Raw genomic sequence first — 27,171 nt, forward strand, 5'->3', positions numbered from 1 at the left:
TGTCTGGTTGCTCCTGTGTAGCAGTGACAAATCTATCCATGGGTGGCCTGGCCTGTGCACTTTGGCTTCTCGCTGCAGGTTTGATATTTTGTGGAGCATGTTGCAAGGCTTGGGTGAGGTGGAAGCTCCGAGTCCTGAGTTACAGCCTGCAAATGCCTGAGTAGTTCTCAGCAGTGCTGTGGGCTTCAAGTGTCTGATATGGTTCTGGCTCATTAATAATTCTCAAGGTAAAAGGCAGGCATGTAAGGAGCAGGCTGTGTTGTCCAAGTGCTGTGCACAGTTACTGTGTTTGCACACCTCATTAAGCAAGAGGGATGCAGCATCTGAGTGGGGCAGACCTACATGCAGGCAATGTTCCCTTGTCTGGTCCAGGGCAGGAAAATCCAGCTTGGCTTCAAACAGTTTTTGCTGACTTTCTGGGATTCACTTATGTTTGTTTGTATTAAAGCATGACAAAGATGCAGTTAGTTGCCTCTTTATTTATTTTCCCTTCCATTTGTCAGCTGAGTGTAACTACAGTGTGGCTTTTGTTCCTGGTTTGCTTATTCAGTGCATGTGGAAAGAATATTGAGTATTCTGGGTAGCCATGCAGTCCTCAATTGGAGTAATGGGTATCTGATTTGGATTTGCACCCATTTTATGTGCTTTTATGGCAGCTGTAGTCATATTTCACCACATATATATAAAAGTAATACCATGTTTTACACAACGTAAAGAAACTGTGGGGATATCCTGGGTATGATCAGGGCATGTATGCCTTCAGATTCATCTTTTAAAAGCTCACTTCCTGCCAAAAATACATTCTTAGTTCTTTAAATATGAAACTGATGTTAAATTAGTGATCGGTCTGAAAAAATGCAGCTGGAATCAATGCAAATGATTAGGTGGTATGTAGCACACCCTTGCAATGGAAATGGAGTCTATTATTAGGCAGCCTGATATGTGTGGAAATATGACTAGTGATCTGTAACAGTTTCCTGATGTAACCCTACCCAGCAGTGAGGGAAGAGCCCTGACTGTTAAAGAATTTTATTTGCCACTGCAAGCAATATGTGCTAGGACTCCTTGCCCCAGCCAGCTGAGCACTGTGGTTTTATTTATCTTGTCTTTAAGTGGTAAACAAGACCCAAGATTTTAATGTTTTGATTTTACTTTTCTAGTTTTGCAGGTCTCCTTTCCAAGAAGATATTTCTAGAGATGTTGCAACTTACATTTTGTCTGAGAGCCTTTGGTGCTGTCTTCATGTTTCATTCAAATAATGAACCCATAGGTTCAAATGTGGTTTAGAAGGTGGCAGGACAGGTACAATGTGATAATCTATGCCTTATTTGCTTGAAAAGTAGGTCATCAGCATTGACAGAGTGATAGGGGTAGGTAGAGGTAGGTAAACAGTTCTGCCATGCAGAATTCTGGATTGTCTTGAGTGTTATAGTCACTGACAAACAGCTCTGGAACAGATGGAATGTGATACTTTAGTAATTACTATTTATTGTAAAAGAAAACATTATTGTGTATTGCATAAATTATTCAGTTACTGTGGAGTCAGTCAGTCATGGATAGAACATTTATCTTCTTCTTTGCAGAGCCTATGAAAGTTTATCATAGTTGCTGAAACACAAGACAAATGAAACTGTGAAATATTACTAGGCTTAAAGTGTATTTTGTGTCTTACTGAATTGATGGGCTTTATCATTAGCTGCAGAAAGAGATTACATTTCTTTGGTAGCTGTTAATTTGTCTACATCATGCTGATCCTGGATTCCTGCATCCAGCACTGACACTGAACAATGTGCTGAGTAAGGACTATAAAAATTGATGGAGATGTTTGCACAGCATTAAACTGACATGGAGGTATTTTTTATTGGAGAGATATTTCACTTCAGGTCATTCAGGAGAGCCTTTCACATATACATGTGGTGAATGTATTTGGCTGAGCATGATACCAGCCAGATTAAAAATGGCAAAATTAGAAATTATACAGAAATCTAGTTGAACAGGACAGAGAAAGTAGAAAAAGTTGATTTCCTATGAAACAGAATTTCTCAAACTCGGAGGACTCATTTCAGCGATGTTTTGCTGTAGACAAAATTAAGTTGAATAGCCAAGTTAAAGGCTTGTCAATCTTCAAACAGGAAAAAGTCTTTAGAGATGTGTCAATATGCTCTCTGATTACCAAAATACTTTTTTTTTCCAATGGAGGTATTTGTTCTTTTTAATGTTGGCTTTTAAACAATTAAAACAATTCAGAGGTGATACACACATGCTCAGCTTGAACTGCTCTGTATCATGTAATGATTTTGTTGCAGGAACTGAATCACAGAATGATTTTTGTTGAAATGGACTTTTCAAGATCCTCTCGTTTAAGCTCTCTGTCATGACATAATGATTTCAAGTTTCCCAAAGTAGCTGCTGTTCCTGTTTGTTGTCACTCCCATGGCTCTGTGGGGAAGGCTTGACTCTGTTCTTGTGTGTCCTCATTTGGTATGTCCTCACATTTTCTGCAACAGCATCCTATGTCAGTTTTCTTTAGTGTGTCCATAGCTTCTTACAACAAGTCTGTTGGTCAGCTTTAACCATCTGTGTTCCATGTGTGGAGTACTTGCTTGCTTAGGCTTTTTTCATTAGTGTTAAATAATCACATCAGTCCAAGCAGACTTTATTAGCCCCAGTGCCATTTCATGTTTTCAGAAACTAGAGGCCCAGATACCTGAAATGAGAGATTTGCTGAAATTCTTGGCCAGAGCTGTATAAAGAGAATAAAATATGACTGCTATGTACACATATTTATCTACTCTGTCTGCAGATGCTCAAGGCTTCATCTGCTGAGGAAAGGGAGTCTTGAGCGTGTGTGATAAGGAAGAGTTGAGGCAGGACAGATCCTGCAGCTCTCCCTTGCTGTGCTTTCTTCCCTTTGGGTCTCCTGTGTCAGGTGCAGGTGTTGTGCTGTGTTTGCTGCAGTTTTGAGGGGGAGGAGAGCACATGGCTGGAGTGTGAGGCTGAACACGCAGCCCCCTCCAGTCTGTTCACTTGGTGTGCAACAAGGAACATCATGGGGTGCTCAGCTGTTCACTATATGCCTCAGGAGGCTTCAGGGGAGCAGCCCTGAGCCCATTCCTGACTGAGTCCCTGTGCTGCTGTACCAGATTAGGTACAGTGGTTTTCCAGGCCATAGTTTTGAGCTGTGTTTTCTGCCAGTCAAAGTGCTTGTTAAAGGCATCCAGCTGCATCCTTGTGGGTGCATTGCTGTAGGGGCACTCACAGAACCTCTGAAAGGGCTTTTTTCTTTTACTTTCCCCAAGACCAGCTGGATGTGTCAGTGGTGTGAGCTGAGGTGTAACTGCTGGCACAATGTGCTGTAGTGTGCTGCATGGCTGGCAAGGAGCTCGGGGCAATTCCTGTGTGAGCTGCCTTGCAGTCGTGGCCCTGTGCACTGTGACTGCAGCAAATGTTCTTCTCTTCTGCCTTTGGCTCCAACCTTAATCTTACCTGGTCACAGTTAAACTTGCAAACTCAATTTCACCTAATGTCTTTTCCTCCCTTGTTTCTCTCGTTGCAGGCTGCACAATTATCTGCCTAATCTCTTTTCTCCTTTCCCATGTAACACAGAGATCATGTTGAAAAGTAAACACATTTTCGTGATTAACAGCAAAGACTAGATGCAGCTGAGTAACAAGATGAACACTTACACCCTGTTTTGTAAACTGTGTACCAGGTGTAAACTGTAGTTTGGTCAGTGCTCTGACCAACTCTGTATTTACAGATTGTATCTAAACTGTGTGGGTTTTTGTGGTTATAACTTTGAATTTTGATATGTGACATGCATATCAGGTTGGATTAGGTCATGCTGTCTCCTATTGGTATCAAATTACTTTGCTTTTTAATTAAAATGTCCCTGGGTTGGCGTGGCTGTGTCCCTGCTATTCATTACTTAGGGACCACCTTCCCTAATTAGGATAACTGAAATCATCTGGCATGTCTCTCTCAGATTCTGTGAATTACAATAAATACTTTGTATGAGGTTATGCAAGAGATCAGAAAAATGCTTAATTAAATAATATTTGTTTCAAGTTAAACAGAGTCATGTGGAGGTGATGTGAAGAAGTAGGGAACAAAAAATATATTTGTGAGACTAGGTTTGACAAAATGGTTCCTCCCTGGTGTATCCATGATATGAAACGATTAAGAAGTCATTCTTCTGGGTATATGAATTTTAGCTACCAAAAAGATTCCTGGGAGAGAGAGATGGGAAGAAGAAATTCCCACTGAGCAGACCATTACCTTGTTGCTTTAGAAACAGGAGACCTGAATTCTCATATGATAGACTGAATAACTTCAAATAGGGTTTTATCATATCTGAAACTGGGGAGATTGATGGAGATGCTGCTGCCATCTCAGTTCCTCTGGGGGGAAGGTCTGCATTTTGAGAGTCCTTTTTTGAGTTTTCTCTAATTTTGTTCAAGAAGTAGTATCACGAGTGCATAAAGCAGAGCTTATTGAACATAATAGGAGCAACTCTTGAAATGAACCAGTAAGGAGTAGTTCTATGCCATTGGAGAAATACAAAAGAAAAACTGCCTCTGCCTGACTTTTACATGAGCTAGGGCAGCATCCATGGTGTAAGAGGATGCTGAAGCCTCAACTTAGTGTACTCCTTCTTTTTATTTTCTTTTTTTTTATCCCCACCTCAGGTGATGTGCAAGCTAGAGCCGGAGAGGAGGCAAGAACTAATCCTGCCTTACTTCTTTACAACTCTTCAAAGAGGCAATTTTCTGTTGAAACTGTATTATTTATGAAAAATGGTAGCATATGGTGCCAGAGATAATTGCTTCAGCAAGAGATTAATACCCCAAGAGCTGTCTGGAGCTGAAGCTGAGTTTCCCTTCAGCTGTGGGAAGCTGTCAGAAACCAGCAGCAGTTTGTGGATGGAGCCTCATGGGAGTCTGTCTTTCTGGGAGGATGATTTGGGATGCAGAAACTGGCCTGGTGCTTGCAACTTTTGCTGAAACTAATCCAACATTTCAAACTCCCTTTGAAAATGAGCAGACAGGGAGCAAACCATGATTGCAAAAAAATTGTGTTCCTTTGTGTTTTTCATCTTTCTGTTTCTTGGAGAAATAAACTTGGAATCAGCCAATTTCATTATATAGACTGAAATTTAATAGAAATACAGACTTCAAATAATTTGTAGGGCCTGAAAAAGAGCTCTACTTGCTTCATTACAATAGTTTTCAGCTTGTGGCTGTTTTTTCTGGTGTTCTGCTCTTTAGCAACAACAGCACGATAGTGCCTTTAGATAATGAAGCAATACTGCATTTTGAATGCTGACTTATTTTCCCTGGAACAGCATCAAGAAAATGAAGAGGCTTAAGTGCCAGGTGGAGATTAGAGGAAGAAAATAAAATTCAAAACAGGAAGCAGAGAGAGGCAGGCTCCAAAACAACCTTCATGACATTTCACTCCAAGAGAGGAATATTGGCAATAATTGATCTGTCGCCTGCCAGTCACTTTCAGTTCCACAAAACTGCCAAGGAATTGTGCAGCTTTCTGCAGGCTTTTCAAAAGCCTTTAAAAGAAAGGTGATGCTAGAAGGTTTAACGGGCTGGGAAGACCAAAAAACAAACAAACAAAAAGGTAAAAAGGGCCAGTAATCAGTCTGAGCATTTGTCTCCCACTGTTTCATTGGGCAGTTCTCCACATGCCTGTAATTCAGCTGCCTGGAAACAGGCTCAGCACCTCAGGACACCAACACATCTCTTGCCAGAGATGGGCTCAGATAGAGAGAAGCAGCTCCAAGCCTGCAGGGTGCTGTGTCTCCAGTGGAAGGAGCCTTGCCGTGACTCAGGGGATATCTGCTCGGGGCAGCTCCGGACTCGTGTGTGCCTGGCTGGGGAGAGGGGGCAGCTCCCCAGTGCCTGGCTGGCCCTGGCTCTGCAGGCACGCCCATCTCTGTCCTGGGGCTTCCACTTCCAGAGGAGACCACCTGAGCAGCTGTGAGCAGAAATGAAGTCAGAGGGGACGCTGCTGGGCTGACAGGGGCTTGCCTGGCAGGAGGTGTTGTGGCCTGTGTGCTCTTCCCATGGGCACAGCAAAAAGCAGTGCAAGTAGCAGCAGGGGAGAGCTGCTTTCTTGTCAGGACAGCAACTCTTCCTTGTTGGTAATTTAACTTGGCGAGTAGGCACAGTTGGCAATCAGATTGTTGTGATGAAGGATGTGTGGCAACCAGTCCTTACGTCTCTGCTATGACTTTTACCAGTTTAAATGTAGGAAAACTTATATTGATACTGTAGTAATCAAGAGAGAGAGATGCCTCATTTCTTGCCAATGATTACCTAATATGAGATTATGAGATGCATTTTTCCATGTCTACTTCTGTCTTGGTTGTAGCTCTTATTTCTATTTTTTTCCTTGTGCTTAAGAAACCCTACAGTTTATCTATCAGGTCCATATACTATAAAACATGTAAAATTTCAGAATTCACTAAGTTTACTGTTTAGAGTGGCTCATGATGAATTGGGATAAAATATACAAATGCTGTGTGTGAGATGAAAACCTGCTTTGAAAGCCAGTAATACAGGTTTGTCTGATGGAATCTCAGCTGTGTCTATCAGCCCTGACTTTTCTTCGTGATAATTCAGGGATGCATTTATGGGCTTAGCTCCCAAGGGTTCCCAAGGCTGAGGTGGTGCAACTGATGTATCATAGCATAAGAGTGCCCTCTCAAATCCTGCAGCTGGCATCAGCAGAGCTGCTTGCCCCAGCGTTTGCTGCTAATCCAGAGCCACCAGAGCCTCTCCAGCTGAGTGTGGGCCACGGCAGGAGCGTCCACATCACATCCCAGGGCAGCCTCCCTGCAGGGCAGGCACTCCCTGCTCGGCTCCTGCCACCAGCAAGGGCTTTCTTTCTTCCTTGGCTGGATGCTTGGAGACTCCTGAAGCTGAGACACAGATCACCAAGTTAGCAGAGCAGGCTGCTTGCAGCTTTGAAGGAAAACTTCAATGAACCATGAAGCCTCAGTTAATTATTTTTCTTGCTGCTGTTGTTTTTTAATGCTGCCGACAGTGGATTTACCTCTGCCCTCTCTCACAGGGATCCTGCTGTTCCCAATGCTGCTGTAAAAAACTGCTTTTCTAAGGCGCAAACTAAACTTTCCTGTTTTCCTTTCGTGTTTATCCTTTTTCTATCTTTTTTGAAACATCGGCAACTCTCACAAGCAACCCATTCAGCAGCTGGAGAAGTGGCCCCAGTGGAGAGAGCACAAAGGCAGCCCCTGGGGCTCGTCCAGCCCCTCACACAGCCAGGCTGGGCACTGCCTTTCCTCACAGCCTTCCCCTGGGCAGCAGGCTGCTGGGAGACCAAAAGCTTTGCCTTGAACTCAGGGCGGCTTCTCACAGCACCACACATCCTTTCCATAGCTCTGAAGTCCTGCAGGGGCTGACTTTGATGCAGAGGTTGTGAAGGAAGGGTTGGGATTTCAGCCGCGCAGTATGAGCGGTGATGTGTTCAATTTGCGCTTCCCTGCAGCCGCCTGCCCTCGGTGGGCAGAAATCATCCGTCCCTCGGGCCGGTGCAGTTCGGTTCGGCAGGAAAGCCCTGCGAGGGCTGGGCTCCCTGCCGTGCCCGCGGCGGGGTTTGCAGATCGGCTCTCCGGCGAGCCTCGTGTGCCCTCTGGCTGCTGCTGCTGCCGCCTCAGGGAACGCCAGGCCGCGTCTCCCGAGCCCGCCGGGGCTCACCCGCAGCACTCGGACGGAGCAGCCGGGACCCAGAGCTTGACTGCAGTGGCTGCTGCCTTGTTTGCCTTGCCATGAGTCAACAGATAAAGTTTGTGTTTGCTGCTCAGGTGGAGAATTTGTTGCTTTGAAAGGTACTTGCCTACAGTTTACACGCTGAGTTGAAGCAGGGCAGAGTGACATGTCAGCGGGATGACTCCTGTGGCATCTAGTAAGATGGAAAATCAAAACATGCTATGGAGCAGGGAGCGAAGAGGTGGAGGTGAAGATTTTTTGTTTCAGTTTTGTAGGTTTTGCACGGGCCTTTTTGTGATGTGTTTCTCTGCAGAGTGCAGATGGCTGCAGGCTCACAGGCTGAGGTGGCTCTGAGTTTGTGGTGGTTTGGTCTGGCCCAAAGGGACCCAGCAAAGGTGGGGGATGCAGCAGGGATGGGGTGTCACACCAAAATGCCCCTGTGCCCTCCCAGCCACGAGCACAGAACACCATGCTGCTGTGAGAGGGCACTCCCGCTTTTTTTCTCTCTTTTATCACTCATATTTAGCATATTTTTTTCGGGGTTACAGCACCATCAGCCCCAGGACCTCCTGTGGGCCCAGCAGCTTGAACAGGCTGAGCAGCCACAGCTGAGGTGGGGACACATGGGGAGCTTGTCTGGAGAGATGAGGCCAGGCTGAACAGGCACGGCTGTGGTGATGGGCACGGCATTTTAAACAGGCTAAATGGCCACAGCTGTGGTGATGGGCACGGCGTTTTTAACAGGCTAAATGGCCACAGCTGTGGTGATGGGCACGGTGTTTTTAACAGGTTAAATGGCCACAGCTGTGGTGATGGGCACGGCGTTTTTAACAGGTTAAATGGCCACAGCTGTGGTGATGGGTGCAGGTGGAGTTTGTTTGCAGAGACAGGATAGGGTGGGGGAGGAGGATATGGATTTTTCTGGGGCTAGCTCCACAGGTAGAGGGAGAAAGCCCTAAACTACAGCATTTTTCAGACCTTATCGTGGGATCTTGTGTAGAGGTAAGTGGGCTAAAATTCTGCACTAGTTTTTAAGTGGTGTTCCTTCTGCTAAGGAGAAGGGAACTATCTCTGTTATCTGTGCTGCACCAGTGTGGTGTTGGAGTAACTCCTCTTTTTTCACGAAGTGGGTCTGGCTCAGCACCTCTACCTTTTCTTGCCTTGTGTGTTTTGTTTTTGTTTCACATGTACCTACTAAGTTTGTGTTAAAAACCTCCCCCAGTCAGATTTTACTGCAACATTACTTCTTCATTACTTAATTCCCAGGACAGGTTTTGTATCTGACACAATTATAAAGGGTGTTTGGCTTAATTGCATCTTCATATTTTAAAAACTGAATGGGTCCTTGCCCATGTGTCAGTCAAAATGATTGTGTATGTGTTATATAAATAAGTATCTATAATGTGTACACAGAGGGCCACCTCATAGTATTTTCCTTGCTGCTGCAGCAGGCAGGAGGGACAGCAGGCATATCTGCAAACCTGCACTGCAAAAACCCACTCAAGAGCAAATATCAGGCCCAGGATCAGTGTGGCTTTGTGTGAGGTAGGTGCCATGGAAACATCTCCTGGTGGTAACTCAGCCCTCAGCTTGTGCAAGGTGCCTCCACAGGGAAGTGCTGGCTGCAAGAAATCCTCTTTCACTAGGAGTTAATGTCTACCTTCCACCGACTCTGGAGGGAAACCACTGATTAAGGTGATGCCTAGCAATTATACTACGATAAGTTAATTGCAGAGGATCAGCCCGATGGCTGCAGTTAGCTCTGGCCAGGCTGCACAGCCTTGTGGAGGGGAAGGAAGGTGATGGTGTCGTGGAGCAGCACAGCTGAAATACTGGCACTCTGCTGCAGCCTAACATGGGAGCAGGCGCCTCCCTTTCCATTTGTGTAAGTGAACCGAAATCTGCCTTCTTCACTCCTTTCTCGCACCCTTCCTCCTTTCTGAGAAGGCTGATGGTCTGCTGCATCTGAGAAGGGAAAAGGGAGGGATTTACAGTAATGGTGCACAGATATTTTAGAGGCTTTTTGTAACACCTCATCACTTATAAACAAAAATGCTGTAAAATATGTTTGGTACATGCTGATATTTGTTCTTTTAAGAGAATTATTCATGTTGTAACACTAGCATCACAGTCTAAGCTTTTCTATGTACTGAAAGATCAAAATTGCCTGGGATGTTTTGAGTGCTGTGTGTGCTTTTGCCATGGCAGCAGGGCTGGCCTGGAGCTCCAGCTCATGGCTTTACTGCAGGCATGTGTGAAAAACAGCTTTACTACAGCAGTTCAGCTTCAAACCCATAGGAAAATCTTTCCCTTTTCATTCTGAAATCATAGTAATAAAAACATTTAAGAGGAGGCTGGTTTGAGATAATGCTACCAAAAAAAAAAAAAATTAAAAATCCCCTTTAGATACTGTTTAAATAGTCCTGGTGCAGAAATGGTAAATCCAGGTGTTCTTGGTTTGGGATTCTGCTCTCATTGCCCGAGACATGAGGACAAAATACAGAAATTACTGTGGGCAATGGCACCTGCCTGTAAGGCAAGCAAGGGGCTTAGCGGGGGTGGGAAAGAGTGCGGGGCAGCCAGGACTCCTTTCAGAGCACTGGGCAGAATTTCCCCTTTTAAAAAATATTCCTGAGGGATATTATTATTAAATATATAGTTATTATATTTATTTTTAAAATGTATCTAAGCATCTATTTATAAATACATTTTTAAACACCCCCCAGGCGCAGCCCTGAGGGGCTGCAGAGCTGCTGTGCCCACCCGGGGTGGCCCCGTCCTCACGGAGCCCCCCAGCCTCCCTCAGGGACAGGACCCCCCGCCAGAGCCCACAAACTTCCCAGCCCACGCTCTGGTAGGATGGAAAAGCAGCTTCCTTCATCAGACAGGATGAAAAGTGCAAGTTGTTTGTGATTTCTTGTGCTTTTGCATCAGTTGTTGGGGTAAGAGATTTAGAATAACTGGGCGAGCAGGAAGGAACCTCTTCTGAGGCCATGGCTGCCACTGAAATTCCACTTCTGGTTCCTTCATAGTCTTGCAATTTTTTTTTTTTTTTATCATCACACAGAAATTCACAAATTTAATGGAGTTGGAAGGCTGTGCACCAGAACAGAGTCAGCTTATTTCTGACTTTTGGGGCTCTTTTGAGGGGTAGTGACCCATCTCTGCCTTGAACAGTCCACCTGCCTCAACACAAGGCCCCTTTTCCCTGACTGTAGGGGTGAGGGGGCTTTACTGGAGTTTATCCCATCACAGGTCTCATCTCAGCTCTACAGAAGAATATTAGTATTTTAAGAATATGCAATAGAAATAAAACCTGTACTAAGATACTACAAAAAAAGACAATACTTTTACCAAAGCTGTAGATCTTTGCTGGTTAAAATAATAAAAGCCTGTCACTGTTTACCACGTCCCTGTTTTTATTCCCCAGCAATCATTCTCTTCTATACAAGTTAGGCACACAACAAATAAAGTTTCACCAGATCTACAGTTCAGCAGTGAAAGAAGCACATTTGGTGTTCCTCTGGAAACCCTTGTAGAGGATGCAAAGCAGTGTGGGGTTCCTTCTCTTGTGACACAGATGGTGGAGTACCTGGAGATATTTGGTAAGTTCATATTTTTCCTGCTCAGCTTCTGGAAACCGATATTTGTTGTTTAAGCTTTACTTTACAGCCATAAATGATGAAAAATCCTTATTTTAAATTGTTCTTTCTAAAAGAAGCTCTTTCTTTTTGAACTCCAGTTTTCATCACAAAGATGTGGTAAAGTAAACAACCACTGCTTACTGTTCTGCATTTCTTACACAGGTCTGGAGCGTGTTGGTATATTTCGGATTGGTGGCTCAGCAAATAAAATCAAGGAATTGAGGCAGAAGTACAATCAAGGGGAAAAAGTCGACCTTATTAATGATGGAGATGTCGATTCTGTGGCCAGTCTCCTGAAACTCTTTCTGAAAGAACTACCAGTGGCTGTTTTTCCAGACAATATTTGTTCTGGCTTGCTCAAAACTTTCCAAGGTACAGAATGGGCACCTTCCAAGCTTCTGTCCTTTCCCTGACAGTGACAGATAATGTGTTCATCGCACTTTCTATAAACAAGGTTTTGTGTTTCCTTATAAAAGGTGTTTGACTTAATTATATCTTCATAATTTAAAAACTGAATGATGTTTAATTGCTTTGGAGGGACTAGGCATCTATGAACTTGTCTACAAGTCTTTTTAAAACTCATTAAGTCTTTTGGATTCCCTTTTTTCCTGTGGCAATGAATCCTGCAATCCAATCCTGTATTCTTTGAGAAAGCTTCTCTTCTGCATGCTTTCTTCTTTAAATTGTATACCATACTAGTTACTGAGATAATATTTTTAGTTTTAATGTAATCACCACCATAATACTGCTTGTGCCTTTATATAGCCACTGCCTCACTTCTCTCTTTTCTGAGCTGAAGCCTCTATTTATTTAACCTTCCCTGTTAAAGGAGGTTTTTCTGCACATCACTCTTCTTATTTAGAACTGTATTTTCAGTTAGCATTTATTTTACCAGTTCTCTTATAATCTTGGACAGCAGTGTGTGGAGCAGCATGCAAAGCCCAGAGCACCCCAGCAGCCCACTGCCTGCTCCCCACTGAGCTCTGTGCTCAGTCTGCCCGGTGATTCTGACTGGTAGCTAATTCAGGTGTTTGCATACAAATAAGTGGGTTTTGCGGGTTACTTTGCAGGCTGCTTTTGTTGGAAGTGCCCGTGTAGGAGTTTGCAAAGAAAGAGAAAGGAAGCAGTTTCATGAACTGTGAAACTCTGTGCAGGACAACTTATGGGGCTTTTGCAAGTGCCTTGTTCTTTCTACCCTGGACAGTCTTGCTGTTATTCTTTAAAGTTATTTTTTCCTCTTTGTCCCCTTTTCCATTTCACTCATTAGTCAGTTGAGCACCATGGGCCTTGGCCTGCGCAGAATGTTTTTTAGGGCTAAAATTACCCTCAAGGGCATGATTTGCTTATAAGCAATGTCAAAGCTACACAGATGTGTCCTGGTGATCTATGGCAAATTTGAGCATCAGCTGCCAATTATTGAGCAGTACTGTCATCTCAATTCCAGTAACCAGGAGAATTTATCCTACTGATATGGAACTGCTGATAAAATGGAGCTGTTTGTGAACCCATTTTCTGCCTTGTTACCCTTCCTTGAAGAATGAGAACCAAGAAAATGTTAAGTATCCCCAATTTAGAAATTTAAGCGCCTCTTGTATAACTGCAGTTGCGTATTTATAGAGCAAAGATGTTTTGAGTCTGAGAGCTACCAATTAGTCAGGAAATGAAGATGATGTGGGGCTGAAAGGCTACAATTTCTCATTCCTCTTAATGAGAATCATACAGCATGTATAAAATCTCTTGGGAGAATCAAGGCTGACAACCTTGTACCGTCTTTCAAGGCAGCTTTGGGGATTCAGGTACATGACTCCTGTCTGCAATTTCATTAGGAAAGCAGCAAGTGCTGGATGATTCTGCCTTAAGAGGAAAAATGTCAGAAACAGTGAGTGTAAAACTTAATATCTGAAAATCCATGGTTCTTAAATATTTATAAATGAAAAACATATGCCAAAATTTAGTGTACAAAATCCTTGTTTGGGGTGTATTTATTCTTCACTTTGTTCTAATATGTTTTAAAACTTTCCTTCTTACTTATATGTAATGTCTGGGATGAAATTGTGTTGGTATGAGGAATATCTATGTTATAAGTTTGCATTTGGTTATTTTTTTTCCCAGAGCACAAAATCAACACAACAGAATGCATAGAGAACCTGAGACAGTTGCTCAGCTGCCTGCCCAAAACCCATCAAAACCTTCTTCAGTTCCTGTCTGCTTTCCTGTTTAAGGTAGCAACCTACAGTGCAGTGAATTTCATGACTCTGGAAAACCTGGCCATCGTGTTTGGACCTGCTCTGTTCAAGTGAGTCCTCTCTATTCAGCTGCCTCAAGCAACACAACAAGGTCACACCTCACAGCAAGGCTTTCTGTCGTAACTCTGTGTGCAATAGAGAGTGGGGAATTTTGTAAGTTTAGTGTTTATATGGTGTATCATGGGCAGATGTGGCAGGTTCTGAGCTGGCTGATCACTTTTGTTCTGGTGGGCACTGATTAGACAGGGCAAGCCTCAAGTAAGAAACCACATGAAGAGACATCAGGGATGGAGGGCTATTTAATGACAACTACTTCTCTTTTCTGAGCCAAGAGAAGTGCTGGCTGTGGGGGCTGCTTAGTTGTTGGATTTGATTCTGAAAAGCTCACCCTCACTTTGACCTTGCAACTATCAGAGAAATGAATCCTTGTTATCAAGAAAGAGAAGCAACTCATTCTGCCCTTGCCACTAAAGTTCAAGTTGACACCCAAGCAGATCCAAGCTTGCAAGCAGTGCCCCTTGGCTGGGGCTGGACAAGTCATGTGTGGGGTGATGGTGAGTGGGCACAAAACTGGAAGCTAAAAAGGAGGGAAGGGACAACATGCCATGCAAGTCAAGGTGATAAGAAGGAACAGCCTAGTGTGATCAGATACTGGAGGATTTTCCTTTTCATTGTTGACACTAGAGGATGTTAAAATATTTATGCCTGTTACAACTTGTAAATCTTTGTTTTAGTGGATCACAGCTATGTCGGATTAATATGAACTATAAGCCAATGACACTTCACAAAAAAAATATCTATTAGCAGTTAATATCTTCTGTGCAGTAGAAAAGCCTGGTTATCCAGCTGGGTGTTTTATGGCAAGTCAAGTTAATTTTTAAAGCCAAATTGGTGCCCAGCATCAATGACAGGCTTTGTTTTGTGGAACTGGACTTTTAAACCTTGCTGCTGTTTAATCGGTCTTTATATGTGGTCTCTGTTTTCCTGCTCTGTGGGTTTATCACCAGGTCTAGCAGAATGTGACCTTTGGACATGATACAAGTTTATATCTTTAACAAAAGCACAGTAAGAGAAGTGAATCTAACAAGATGTGGTGTGGTTGGAACTATGCCACTCTGTCCTCTGTGAAAAAAACCTTACCATGGAGGATATTCAGCAATGCAACAAAGCAGTTTTGCAAACAGACCCCAAGATCCTTAATATCTGAATAATAAAGTTAGTAAACTAGTGGAGACAGATAAGATTTGTTTATCAGTGTTTGGATAAGTTGTGTGGTGATACTTAGGAGCATTGGCTGATGCTAAAAGGCCTTCACCAAGTATCTATCCATTGGCCCCCACATTAACTCAAAAAGCACTTCACTGACAGTCACTTTTCTGCCATCAGATGATATTTGCTCTCACTTGGAGTTTCTCTGCATGTACATGCATGCAAGAAGACTTTGTTCCTTAATCTCCATTCCCAAATTATCCCAATGTGTGCCCACTGATTCCTGTACCCACACATATGACTCCAGTGTGCTCCCTTATTGATTGATGAGCTGCTTCAGTTTTTAAATATCCCCCTCTTCTGGGACGTGGCCCAGTTACTTCTGAACATGTGCCTTTGCCTGGTTTTAAAGTACATCCAGTGCTAAACTGAGCACTTGTGGCAATGACCTGTCTGAGAAGCCTTGAAAGCAATCAGCACAGAGTTTCCCTGCCAGTGACCTGGCAAGACAACAGCTACCATAAATAGAAGTATGTCTGCTCTATAAATGTTATCTTCACCTCCTTACAGTCATTCTGATCTCACCAGCTCTGGGAGACAACCCAGTAAATCTGGAGCTCAGGGTTTTTTTTGTAAAACATTTGACTGGTGCTCGTTGAGTTACCTCCTAGGGTTATGAAAAATTGCCTTTTTGGTAGTTGGGTGGAGAGGAGAGCCTTGAAACTGGCTCTGTCAGTGATATTGCTCTACACCACTTCCTGCTGAGTGACCTGAGGCCTTCAATGATTCAGAATAAATCATTGGTATTGTCCTGTACAGCAGCAAAATTCAAGGTAGTCAGCTGTGGCAAATCATATCTGCTGACACAGGGGAAAAAGTGATAAATATTCTTTATGTCTTTCAGAGCAAGAATTAGTGCCATTATCTGGCACATTATGAAACATTTGGCAGCCAGAGTGTAGGAAATTGGGACGTGTTGGGTACTACTTGCTATAGTTGTTCAGTGTAAATGTGAAGGTTATGGAAAAAAATGCTTCTAGATCTAATCTGCAGAAATGTGTGCTCCACGCAATTGCTGGAATTAACCTTCTGGAGGTAATGGCAGCTCCTCATTTGGTATAAATTCATTGCAAGTGTTAAAACTTATTCTTCCTGTGTTCTGGCAATCTGCAGTTTTGTGAAATTACATCTTCCTTCTTTGACACTAAACAACTAAACAAAGTTGTTTATGAGCCTTTTTACTTTAAATTTCTTACTTATTTATATTCAAGTGTAAATTCTGTCTATGATTATCACCTATCTCAATATTTTGGCACTTTTATTTGTGGAGACCTGTCATGTTTATAGTTTCACTGAAGTGACTGAATAGGAATATTCTGTAGTTAGAACATGGAACCCTCTTGGGCCTTGGGACCACAAAAGTAAAATATTAAACTTTGTACATTATAAGCCTAAACTGCACATACTTCATGGTTTGTAGCTATGGTTATTGTAACACAAAATTTATAAGGCTTAGCAGAGGTATTACATTGGAAGTCTAGTAAGAGGATCATGGAAAACTGGTTTTGTTCTTCTGGTATCTGTAAATACTTAGGAGAACGCTTTTATCAGAGATCCAACTGACATTACTTAAATTTCCATGGATACTTTGTTATGCTTCAACTTGGTAAAGAGATTTTTAGTTCTGGTCTCAGTAAGCAATTCTTGCATGAGTGCACAAGGACTGCAGCCAGCCAGCTGTTTGCTTCCACTCACTTTGACTCATTGTTTCTGTAAATCTGCAGCAAGCCTGTGGCGGCAGGGAACCTTGGCAGATCTCCTGGGCAAAGCCAAGGCAAGGGACTGTGCGGACTTTTTAGCATGGACTTTGTGTCAAAGCAGCTTTGAAAGTTTTAGACTCACCCAAAAAGCAGTAGATAATTCCTGCTGGCCAAGGTTTACTTGTTTCTTATTTGCAGTGAGTGCTCTCCTGTGATTTGTACTACAACTGATTATGGGGCTTTTATAGGGAAGCACAGAATACACTTCAGTAGCTTTGCTCTTTCTAGGATCACATGCCTGGATTTAGCAGTGTGTGATCCTGGCTCCCTTTTGCTGTCACCCCAGTAATGCAGTTTCTGGTAGCGGCAGAAGTATATGAATAGGCAGGAAGTGATTATTTCACAAAATTATTGAAACTCATTGTGGAAGGTGGCTGAAGAGAAAACTAAAAGTGTATTCTCTATATTTGGAATGCACACCTGTTGCCACTCATGAATATCTGCTGATGAGACACTGATATTTGGAGTCAGCTGTCTCATCTCAGTCTATAGTTTAGATCTGTTTCAGGATGAAATGAGAACTGGGCACTCAGACACAGGCTGCTAATAAGGGAAAGGAGGACTCAATGAGTGGTCTGAGAACCATTTATCTTCCTGAATAGCTTGTGCAGTGCTCCTTCTGGTAAGTAGTTAACAGCTGGTAGAGGTGGATTCAGGAACAGATGTCTAAGCTAATGAAAGAAGCTGAAAAAGAAGACAAAGGACTAAAAATATTGCTTGTCTGGCCTGTGAGCTGAGGGTGTTGATGTTTGGTAAGTGATGAATAATCTCTTAGGATTGTTGTATGTAGCAAAGACTATTGCTCAGTCAACCAGGTTTTACAGGCAGCCTTGTTTATTGTGGAGAAACGGAGTCCTTCCCAGAAAAATGGGAATGCAAGAAAGAGAAATGTTCATTAATCCTAAAGAAGGAACTGATGACACAGTGGTTCATCCTGTAAATCCCTCTATGTTGTACCTGGCTATAACTCTGCTTAAACCTTCTGCTTTCAAAAGGAGCCCAAACTTAAGTCCTTACAGAAACAACTGTAAGTTTACAAAAGAGGAACACGAATGAAAGCAATTGGACTGGGCCCAATGTGTATATTTGTACTTTAAAATTGCAAATGAATAATGAATGTACTCATTTGGCAAACAGAAGACTGGTGTATTCATGCTCCACTTTAGTCTCCAGAGTTTATGAATTTCTTATTGAAATATTAATATTGTGCTGGGGGTAACTGAGTTGGTGCAGCATGGCTGGAGAAGCTCCATTTAGGGCACAGTATTTATGTAAATGTTCTCCAAGCTTCCAGATAGTTGACAGGGGCGAATACACAAGTCCTTCAGGGCTTGGGATTAAAATCCTATATAATGGGAACATATGGAATTTCCACTTCCTAATGTGTCTGGTGTCTGTGGATTTATAAATTAATACACTAAAGCAGTTTGTTACCTGTGGTAACCCGTGTACCTATTTCTAGACAGTTCTGGTAATAAGACCAGATGCCTGAGTGATCAAAGTTCACCTTCATAAATGAAGGCAGAATAAACCCACTCTTTCCATCCCATCCCTATGCCAGTGAGCAATGGCAGACTGATAGGTGCTTTTTTTTGCCTGTCCTTTTCACCCTTGATTTTGCAAGCCTCATGTCTGGGCTCCTGTCAGGTGTTAACTCCTTTGCTGGGCTGCCACAAAGATTCACCGTGTCGTGAACCATTGCAGCAAAGCTGGGGCTCTGTCCCTGTGAAAGTCCCACTGTTGTGAGCCCCCCAAGCCCCAGTGGTCACTGTGGCAGCAATTGCTGCTTTGCTGAATTACCTTGGCTGCTGGGAGGGCTCCCTGTGTCACCCATGGCCAGCCCCTGATCTGAGAGCTCCTAAGATTAATCCATCTCCCCTTCCTTTAGGATTCCTGTCAGTCCCTTGGCTTGTGAAGAGCAAAAGCTTTACAATGGCCTCCTGCTGTATTTGCTCCAACACCAGGAGATGCTTTTTGGTGACCTGGACCCTTGTTTCTCACAGAGACAAGCAGATGGCCTTCAGGTAAGAAAGTTACAGCAGGAAATCAAAAGTGCTTCATTAGGTTGAAACCCAGAACTGGAAATACATTAGCTTGCACATAGCATAATTAATGACTGTAGCTTGTAGCCAGCAATGTAAATATTCATGATATATGTAAGCTGGAGAGGAAACATGAGTGTTAAAATTATAATTTGGAAAAAAATGCACGTGCAAAAGCAAAAGGTCCAGAAGAAAATCCCAAGCTGTTCTACTTTAAATATATTAATGCTGAGCTTTGTTAGATCAAAGCCACTGGATTTTTCCTTGAGTGAAGCACATTTCATTTTGTGTGTGTGTTTGTCTATATATTGGTGATGCAGGAAAACAAAATCAGAAAATTTTAAACCCCTCTTTTATTTTTTAGCACTCACTGTGTATGTTCCAGCCTCTCCTTGGGCATTTTCTTTCCTAACACATTGTTAGCACTTTGATTCCTTTTCTGCCTGTTTGTTGAAAACCTTGTGGTGGAAGAAACATGATAGACAAATCCTGGTTTAGAGAGAGGGTCAGTATAAATCTTGTTTTCCCTTTGTGATGTGGTGTATCATTGCTGCTCAACTTGAAATTGATTTTTTGGAAAAAGACATGAAGGACGTGTAGCAAACCCTGCAGTTTAATGCTTCACAGTGCAGTTTTATGATCCTTGAGGTTCAGGGTGAGGCTAGCAGCAGTGTGCCAGGCCAAGTGATGGGCTGTGGAAGAGATTAGAATTGCAAGTAAATGTAGGTGATGGTATTTGTGTTTATGACTCCTTAATTTTCTGGCTTCTTTCTCCAAGTATCCCTGTTAAGGAAAGATAGCAGACTTTTAATACAAAATCAAAGTCAGTATTTAGAATGTATTGCATATCCCAAAGAGAGTACTGGAACTGTAATGCTCCTTGGAAGCATTATTGGAAAAGAAAACCTGTACAGACACAGGTATAAAGAACAGACTGTACTGATAAAAGGATGTTTCTAAAATATTGCTTCAACACCACAAGACATGGCCCCAAATGTAACACTAGGATTGTTTCACACTAAGACAGTGTTGAGCCCATGCTCCCAGCTCCCTTTTTTCTCTGAAGAAGTCCCATGTCACGACCACCTCTGGAAATTTCTGAAACTAGTACTCAAATGAGCACACAAAATCAAAATATTAGCTGTCCCAAGACATCTGCTTCTGTTTGCAAAGCTAGAGGAAGCACAGCATCTAAAAGAAATTGGAAAGGTATTAGAGAAGCCAGGAAACCAGGCTTTCACTTGCAGTGCTTTTGTTTTAGAACCAGCTTCTTTCCCTGTAATTCTGCAAAATGTCACAGTCTGTCTGGAATTGTGGTGATGTGGGAAAGAATTCTGCTGAAAAGCTGCTTTCAAGTTCTTTAATTAAGCCTCAGACAAGGCATAGCCATGGGGCACTCTCCTGCTCTGAGGTAAGCTTATGAAAGAAATCCCATCTGGGGGTGAGAAGGGAATTCAGTATTCTGTGGCTGATCTTGTTTTTGTAATTTTTGGAGGAAACCCAGCACATTGGATAGGTACCCTTCATCTTTCATAATATAACAATTGCTCAAGGTCCTCTAAACTAGAAACATGAAAGTTAGGTTTACAAACTAAACATATTAAAAGTCCATGTTTTTCTTCCAGTAAAACAAGCAAAAAGTCAAATGGCAAACCTGGCTCAGATTCCTTGCTGCGTCCTGGAAACTCATTTTTTATTGGCTTTTACACAGAAACTTGTATTAGGACTACTTAATTCCTCTGATTTTGTGGTTGGGTTGTCTCTTTTTTTTTTTTTTTTTTTTTTTTTTTTCATTTCAACGTTTTCAAGTTAACCTGAGCTCAGTCAAAATAAAGCCATGCCAATCTGGCAGGCCTGCCATAGAGCTGACAAGGCTTAACCCTCAGTCTGTGGGCTGAAATAGGCAGATTGATTATTCTGAGCAGAGTTCTTAGTGTCTCAAAGTTACAAGAGTTATTACCCTAGGCTGGGCAGTAGGTTATTCACAGCCACCAATTACATATAAAGATAGTGGTTTAAAATTATATCCTAGCCATGATGTATTTTAACCTGTCCTTTTTTCCTGTATGTTGTACATATATTTTTCCCTGTTTAAAATAGTCAGAATGCTGCAAAATCCTACCAGGCTGGGGTTTTGTGTCTGTGTGTGGGTATTTTTTTAATACATTTTTAAAAATTTTTGATTTTATCCCCCTCCACTCCCCTGCTCCTGAGCATTCACTAGCATTTAAAGCTGCCCTATAACCTTTTTTCCTAGCCCAAAAGCTGAGCTGGTACTAAACTGGTTTTCATGTTTGGATTAAATAATTCTTTAAAAAGGGGTTAGGCACCATGGTGTCTGCTTTGACCTGAGGCCTTTCTAATAACTGTGTTTAACTCAAGGAATATCAATAGCTGTGTTGGAGATGTGCAAGATTGTCTTAACTTCTATAGTGTAATTTAATTATGAACCAAACCTTGCTGATAGCACTTTGTAATTTCTGCACTTTACATTCCAGATAAAAGTTGAATATGGATTTTTTTTTTAATCTACTCCAAGAATGTGTTTCTGTATCTCCTCTTTGTACAGAAGTCATAGATAAATCCTTCCTGATTTAGGCACACTACCTTTGTCTTGCAAACAAACAGGAGCTTGACTTTATGGGTGCCTACAAGCCACTGCTTTGTATCCCCATTAAAGCATGGGTTTGGTTAGGAGAAATGCCTACACCCTGAGCAGAGGAGTCTCATTTCTTCTTGTCTTCTCTTCTCTTGCCTTGCCCTTTTATGCATACTTCATTGTATCAGCAAGGCTGCTCTGTGCAATCTTGGACCCCTATTTTGAAGGGATTTCAGGGATCCAGGGAGGCAGGGAAGTGGAGCTGGACAGCATCTTGGACCTGCAGGTTGACCACAGACAACTGAGTGAAAATCTGAAACTGTAGTGTGGTTTGGAGCTGGTCAGAAGAGTGCAACTAAATACTTAATGGATACTTTATCTGCTCAATTTATTGGGAAGGCTTTTGTGGTCTGGAGAGCTTTGTTAATCTTGTGGGTTCAGCTTTTTTCAAAGAGAATATGGATGTTTCACCATTAACTCAGTTCTGTGACAAAAAGATATGGTGCCTTGCTTGCATGCGAAGTTGTCATAAAATAGAATTGTGGTCTCTCAAATGGAATATCCTCAATATGGAGGACAGCAATAATTTAACTGATGCTTTATTTTGGTAATCTCATGACAATTCTTGTTGAATTAGCTGCAACCTTTCAGAACAAACCAACAACCAACCAACCAGACATTATCTCACTATCTGAAGTTTCCAGGTTAGACTAAATTGTCTTGTCAAAGTAGTTTTTCCTGGATAGGAGAACATAGTTCCATTTCCTTTTTGTAGACATGTTAATTACTTTCTTTCATTTATGTTTTTTCCTTAACAGTGGTATGTTTTAGTTGGTTTTAGGTGTGAATATTGCAAGCCCTGCACGTGCCATGTGAAGTGCCAGGAGATTTGTCAGTGTATCTGTAGGGATTGCTGTTACATTACAGATTATACATTATAGATTCCTATTCCACAGAAAAACTCTTTTCCCTAATCTTTTGAAATTTGCTAAAATATGGACTTGTTAAACATTATATTAATTTTCTATTTGAGTACTGTCCAAACCAGAAGACTGGATGAAAAATGCCATTCATAGAGATCAGAGTAGGCAGGCCCTATACCCCAACAAACATTGTGGCCAATAAATTGTAAAGATGTATTTCTTCTCTTGTGGAAAAGCACAGCAGAATATGTTACTGATTGTAGGCATAAGGATTTGATGAAAACTGCTGTAGGCTGGGGAAGTTTGACTTGAAACAGCTCAAAGGATGTGGCTGGAGTACTCATTACTCCTTCTAGGAGTTCGGTGCCAGAGCCTTGGTGCCTGTGGCTGGAAGGAATAGAGCTTTTCTGTGCTGTGCCTGTGGTCTGCAGCAGCCTGGCCTTTGTACTGGAGATCTGTAACTTGGAAAGGACAAGTGTGCCTGCTCTCCCCTTGTGGAGAGCTGCAGGGTCTGGAGGAAATGTCACTGATTTCATGTTTGCTCCAGCATTGCTGGAGGTTTCTCTTGACTTGCTGGACAACTCCTCTGGGACACTGCTGCCACACTTCAGCCCCCAGGTGGGTGGTGCTGCTGCTTACTTTTCTCTCTTTTTCCCTTCCCAGTACACAGAAGTGTGGGGTGTTTTTTTGGTTGTTTGTTTGTTTGGTTTATTTTTTTTTGTGATTTTTCTTGGGTTTTTTTTGTGGGTTTTTTTTTTTTTGGTCTGGGTAAGGCTGCACTAGGAGAGAAGCTTGGCAAGAGAGGGTGTGTGCTCTGTGACAAATGAGGACACTACTGCAACACAGAGGAGGGCAGCTGCTCAAGCTGAAATGCTGAGGCTTTACTGCAGTCAGAGGTACAAGAACAGAGCTCAGGCAGTGCCACGAGCTGCTCACACTCATCACTGGCTGTTGTTCCATAAGGATGAGAAGGGAAGGTCTTTCTAAAACTGGTAACTGACACAGGCCTTTAGTGGCTTGAAAAAGGCTTTTGGAGGCAGTATGGGCATGGAAACCAATGCAGTGGAGTCTCCCCTTTGTTTGTTATTTTGTGAATGCCCATTTTCAGTTTGCCTGAGAATGGAGCACGTCAAAAGCTCCCCCCATAGTCAGACTTACAGAACTTGTATAGATTACAGATTAAGGATGTTTATCTGCAGTTGGTGAAGAGGAGCAATACCTGATGTGCTCATGGCAGCAGCAGCCAGTTGCTTTGCTCACAAATATCAGCTACACTACAGAAAAGGATTATAATTAATCTTCTGGTATGCCCACTAGAATAACACAAATCTCTGGTTTCAGAGGATGTGTGTGGTCTTCCTCTGATGCTTAAAACATTTACCACAATACCTGACCCAACTGTAAGATTTTCAGGCATCTCAAGTTAGCAGCAGAGGAAGGAGCCAGCAGCGTTTTCTTCCACGTGGTGTCAGCATTGTTCTCTCTCACTCCAGAGCTGTTCTTTCCTTTGGACATAACCCTTTAATGTGTTCTGAGAACCTGTCTTAAAATTAGGTACTACATTTCTATTTTTGTAGTGTATCAGAGCATCAGCCTGTTCCTTCCTCAGATAATTAATTGATATCAGAGAGGCATGAAGGAAGGGTATGGATTCACTTTTAAACTATGAAATGCAGCCCTTTTTTATTTTATGCTTGTGTCACCTTCCTTACCTGAGCAGGACTGCCAATAAAATCTCTTGCCACTTTTGTGTTCCTTTTCTTTGGTGAACACTGGCAACTTCATTTGTTTGCTGATGTTAAAGACTTCTCACAAAAAACACCAGAAGTTAAGTCTTTGATAGAAAAACGAAAGGCTTATGATATATAAGCATCAAATATTTCAGCATTTTGACTTCTCTTTGGCTGTAACAGTCGGGGAGGTGAAAGAGATTATTTTAAACTCTTAGTGGCTTTTCATTTCATGCAAGGTTAGGGTCGGAAGTGAGCAATGTTTCCAGAAAATCAGGCAAGAAATGCAGAGTAAAATAAAAACCTGAAAAAACATACTCTGTAAAAAAAAAAAAGGGAATAAGAAAATCCAACTTTTTTTTTTTTTTGGAACAGTAGTTAATTGTAGATCATTTAACTGTAGTTAGTTACAGAGCTATGCAACAGTGAATTTAATAGGCATATTCTGAATGCACACTTTGCTCTCACGCTGCCTCTCCCACACCCGACAGTTCCTAGACTGCTTTGTTCCTCTTTAATTAGTTTATTTCGCCTACTCTGGCGAGTACGCAAACATCCTTAAGCACTTAACACCAATCGAGAGAAGAATGGGGCTAGCACTTATCGCCTTGCATGCAGAAAGGCTCGGCTGTACCTTGAAAGGCCATTAGCATCTTAGAAACTAGCACAGTTTCCCTCTCGCCCAGTTTATTTGGTTTTCTTCTGTAGAGTGGTGTCTGCAGTGTTTAATTTATTTGCTTCAAGTAAAAATGGAAATGCATGTTCGTGATTCAGCATTTTTGCTAGATGGTTTCCAGAACTATCAAATGCTGGGTACCTTTTTATTCTGTTATGAGAAGGAAAGGGATGAAATATGCCTGTAGTAAAAATGCAAGTGCAATTGAGCCTAAAATGATGAGAAATGAAAGGAAATGTATGGTGAAGTTGCACGCTGCACCTGTTCCCTGGGGCCTGTAGTTAGAAAAGTTATGTCCAAGTTGCTTTGATGTACTGATACATCTTTTTTAAAATAAAATTGTGGAAAGAAACTGGGGAGGAGTAAGTGAAAAAAGCATTCCAAGGGCATTTTTGATTTAAGGAAATATTACTGCAGTAGGCTTTGCGTGCAAGGGTTGCCTTCTATGACTGGTAATTTAGATGGATGCTTGAAGCCGAGGTTCTGCCAGCAACTTTAATCCTGACCTTTGAATTTTCACTGACCATCTGCTTTAATTAGATGTTGCCCTATTCCCAGGGGACTGCAGATGTGCTCACAAGGCTTCTGCCTGGTGAAGGAATGGTAGTGCGGGGCCTTAGGCTGCTCTGCCAAGTGCTGGGGTGTGTCAGCTGTGCATGGAGAGGGTTTTGCGAAGAATGCTGCTCAGGACTGAGTTTTCTGGAAGCTGCTAGGACAAGGAGATACTTGAGGGGATGCTGGTCTGATCCACTGTTGTTTCCAGTAGGCAGCTGGAACTTTGCCTGGGAGCTGCTGGTGTGAGAGCAGCCACAGGAGCTCTGCTTTGGGGTGGGAAGCTCGGCAGAGCATGGAGCTGTATGCTACAGCTTAGAACTGACCTCTGCTCTTTCTTGCCCATGTGCAAACCCTGCAGGCAGGGCAGTGGGAGAGCTGTGCAAGTAGAGGGCTAAGCAGAGGACAGAAGATGCCATAGCATGTCCTTTACAGGCCTTAAAGTCTGTAACTTTAGGATTTTTGTGTGTTCTTTTACCTTTTGCCAAAGACATTAGGATGTATAGGACAACATTGAAGGGAAAAAAATTACTTTAAATAAAAGAAACATTTTGGTCTATTAGTGGTTTATACAATATCTTTAGTGTTTTCATAGAGTTGTAGTGGAGATCAAGTGAAGAAATTGTGATTTAGAACTTTTTACTTTACTCTTTTGGTATTTTTTAGTTCCCTGATTTCTAATTTTATTTCCAGACTCTTTGGGAAGTCTGTGGATAGATTTGACCTTCATAACCTTCTCCTTGGTCAATACAAGAGGACCAAACAGCAATAATAGAGAGTGAGCTGGATTTGGATACAGGGAACACACTGTAACTCAAAACCATATAGTAGCTATAAAAATATGTTTGCATTCTGCATATTTTCTCTAGGAAAGTATAAGAAGTAATCTACCACTTAATTGCAAGAAATTATGGATGAACAAAATATTTCCTTGGTTAAATATCTGATCTGATGCTTTCCTTCTCTTCCAACTCTTGCTTTGATGTCGTTAATGTTCAGTCTAATTCCTGGCTATTTTGCTGCTCGTTTATATTCCATGATGCCTTCCAAGCTTAACCAAAATGCTGGTTGGGGTGAAGGGTGGGAAAAGACAAAGATAAACTTTGTTTAAAATCAGTATTAAATGGGCTGCAGAATGGTAAGGAGCTGTTCCTGTTTAATTAACCTTTGCAACCACTAAGCCTGGTTTATGTCATAAGCCTAAAGAACTTGTGAAAACTGCTGTTTACAGACCTGCAAATTGCTGAATTCTAGATAACCAGTGAGCTGAGCCTTTCTTTCCTCAGTAATTTGTGAATTGTACCAAAATCTCTTTTTGGATCTGTCCAGAGTATGAGTTAAATAGTAACAGCAGCAAACACTGTTGATTTCTTTCCCAGTATTTTCTTGTATATATTTTCTTCAATACTTTCTTATTCCCTGTATTCACATGGTAACAGTCATTGCACCTTCTGACCAGAGAGAGTATAAGTAGATGAAATCTAAAGTCAGATCTATGAAAATGTCATTCCTTATGAAGTCTGTTTCCAATGTCTACAGCAAATCCAGATCTATGTAATTGTCATTCTTTATCAAGTCAGTTTGCTTCATTACAGCAAAACCAGGAGCAGATTAATTCATTTGTATGCTTAAAATTCACAGATACGCTGTTTGAGAAGTGTGCTTAGGGATCTGCTAAATCACGATTTAGGGAAAAACTCAAACAAATCAACAAACCAACCCCCCCCCCCCAAGTAACTTTGCAAAGCCTTGCTCTGTTTTTAAACCCTTTGCTGAGAATTTTTACCCAAGACACACATTTCAAAGTTAGTCTTATGTTTTCTTCCAGTGAAACCTACTTTACTTCTTTAAAATAACAAAGTTAATTTTGAATGAATATCAAAGAAAAAAATAAAAAGATCATTATGTGCAGCAAAGGAGAGTAGCATTTTTTCTACTCTTATAAAGCTATCTCTCCTGAGGAGCTTGGCACTGACACAGCCACTCCA

General features: G+C 42.0%; 1 protein-coding gene across 8 annotated transcripts in view; it reads left to right on the forward strand.

The window, feature by feature from the left end:
- FAM13C (family with sequence similarity 13 member C) overlaps positions 1-27,171 on the forward strand; it is a 124,411-nt gene that overhangs the window by 612 nt on the left and 96,628 nt on the right. For 2 of the 8 annotated variants that reach the window (XM_032749079.3, XM_012574431.5), the window contains exons 1-5: positions 7,804-9,627; positions 11,173-11,347; positions 11,549-11,758; positions 13,499-13,682; positions 18,550-18,685. In XM_032749079.3, coding sequence (XP_032604970.3) covers positions 9,598-9,627; positions 11,173-11,347; positions 11,549-11,758; positions 13,499-13,682; positions 18,550-18,685 — 735 coding nt within the window. In that variant the 5' untranslated portion in view covers positions 7,804-9,597. Of the gene's footprint in view, positions 1-7,800; positions 9,628-11,172; positions 11,348-11,548; positions 11,759-13,498; positions 13,683-18,549; positions 18,686-27,171 lie in introns of those variants that run through there. The other 6 variants (XM_012574428.5, XM_041717184.2, XM_012574429.5 and 3 more) reach the window with 5 other exon arrangements.

This window comes from Taeniopygia guttata, chromosome 6, assembly GCF_048771995.1.
Source record: "Taeniopygia guttata chromosome 6, bTaeGut7.mat, whole genome shotgun sequence".
Lineage (NCBI taxonomy): Eukaryota > Metazoa > Chordata > Aves > Passeriformes > Estrildidae > Taeniopygia > Taeniopygia guttata.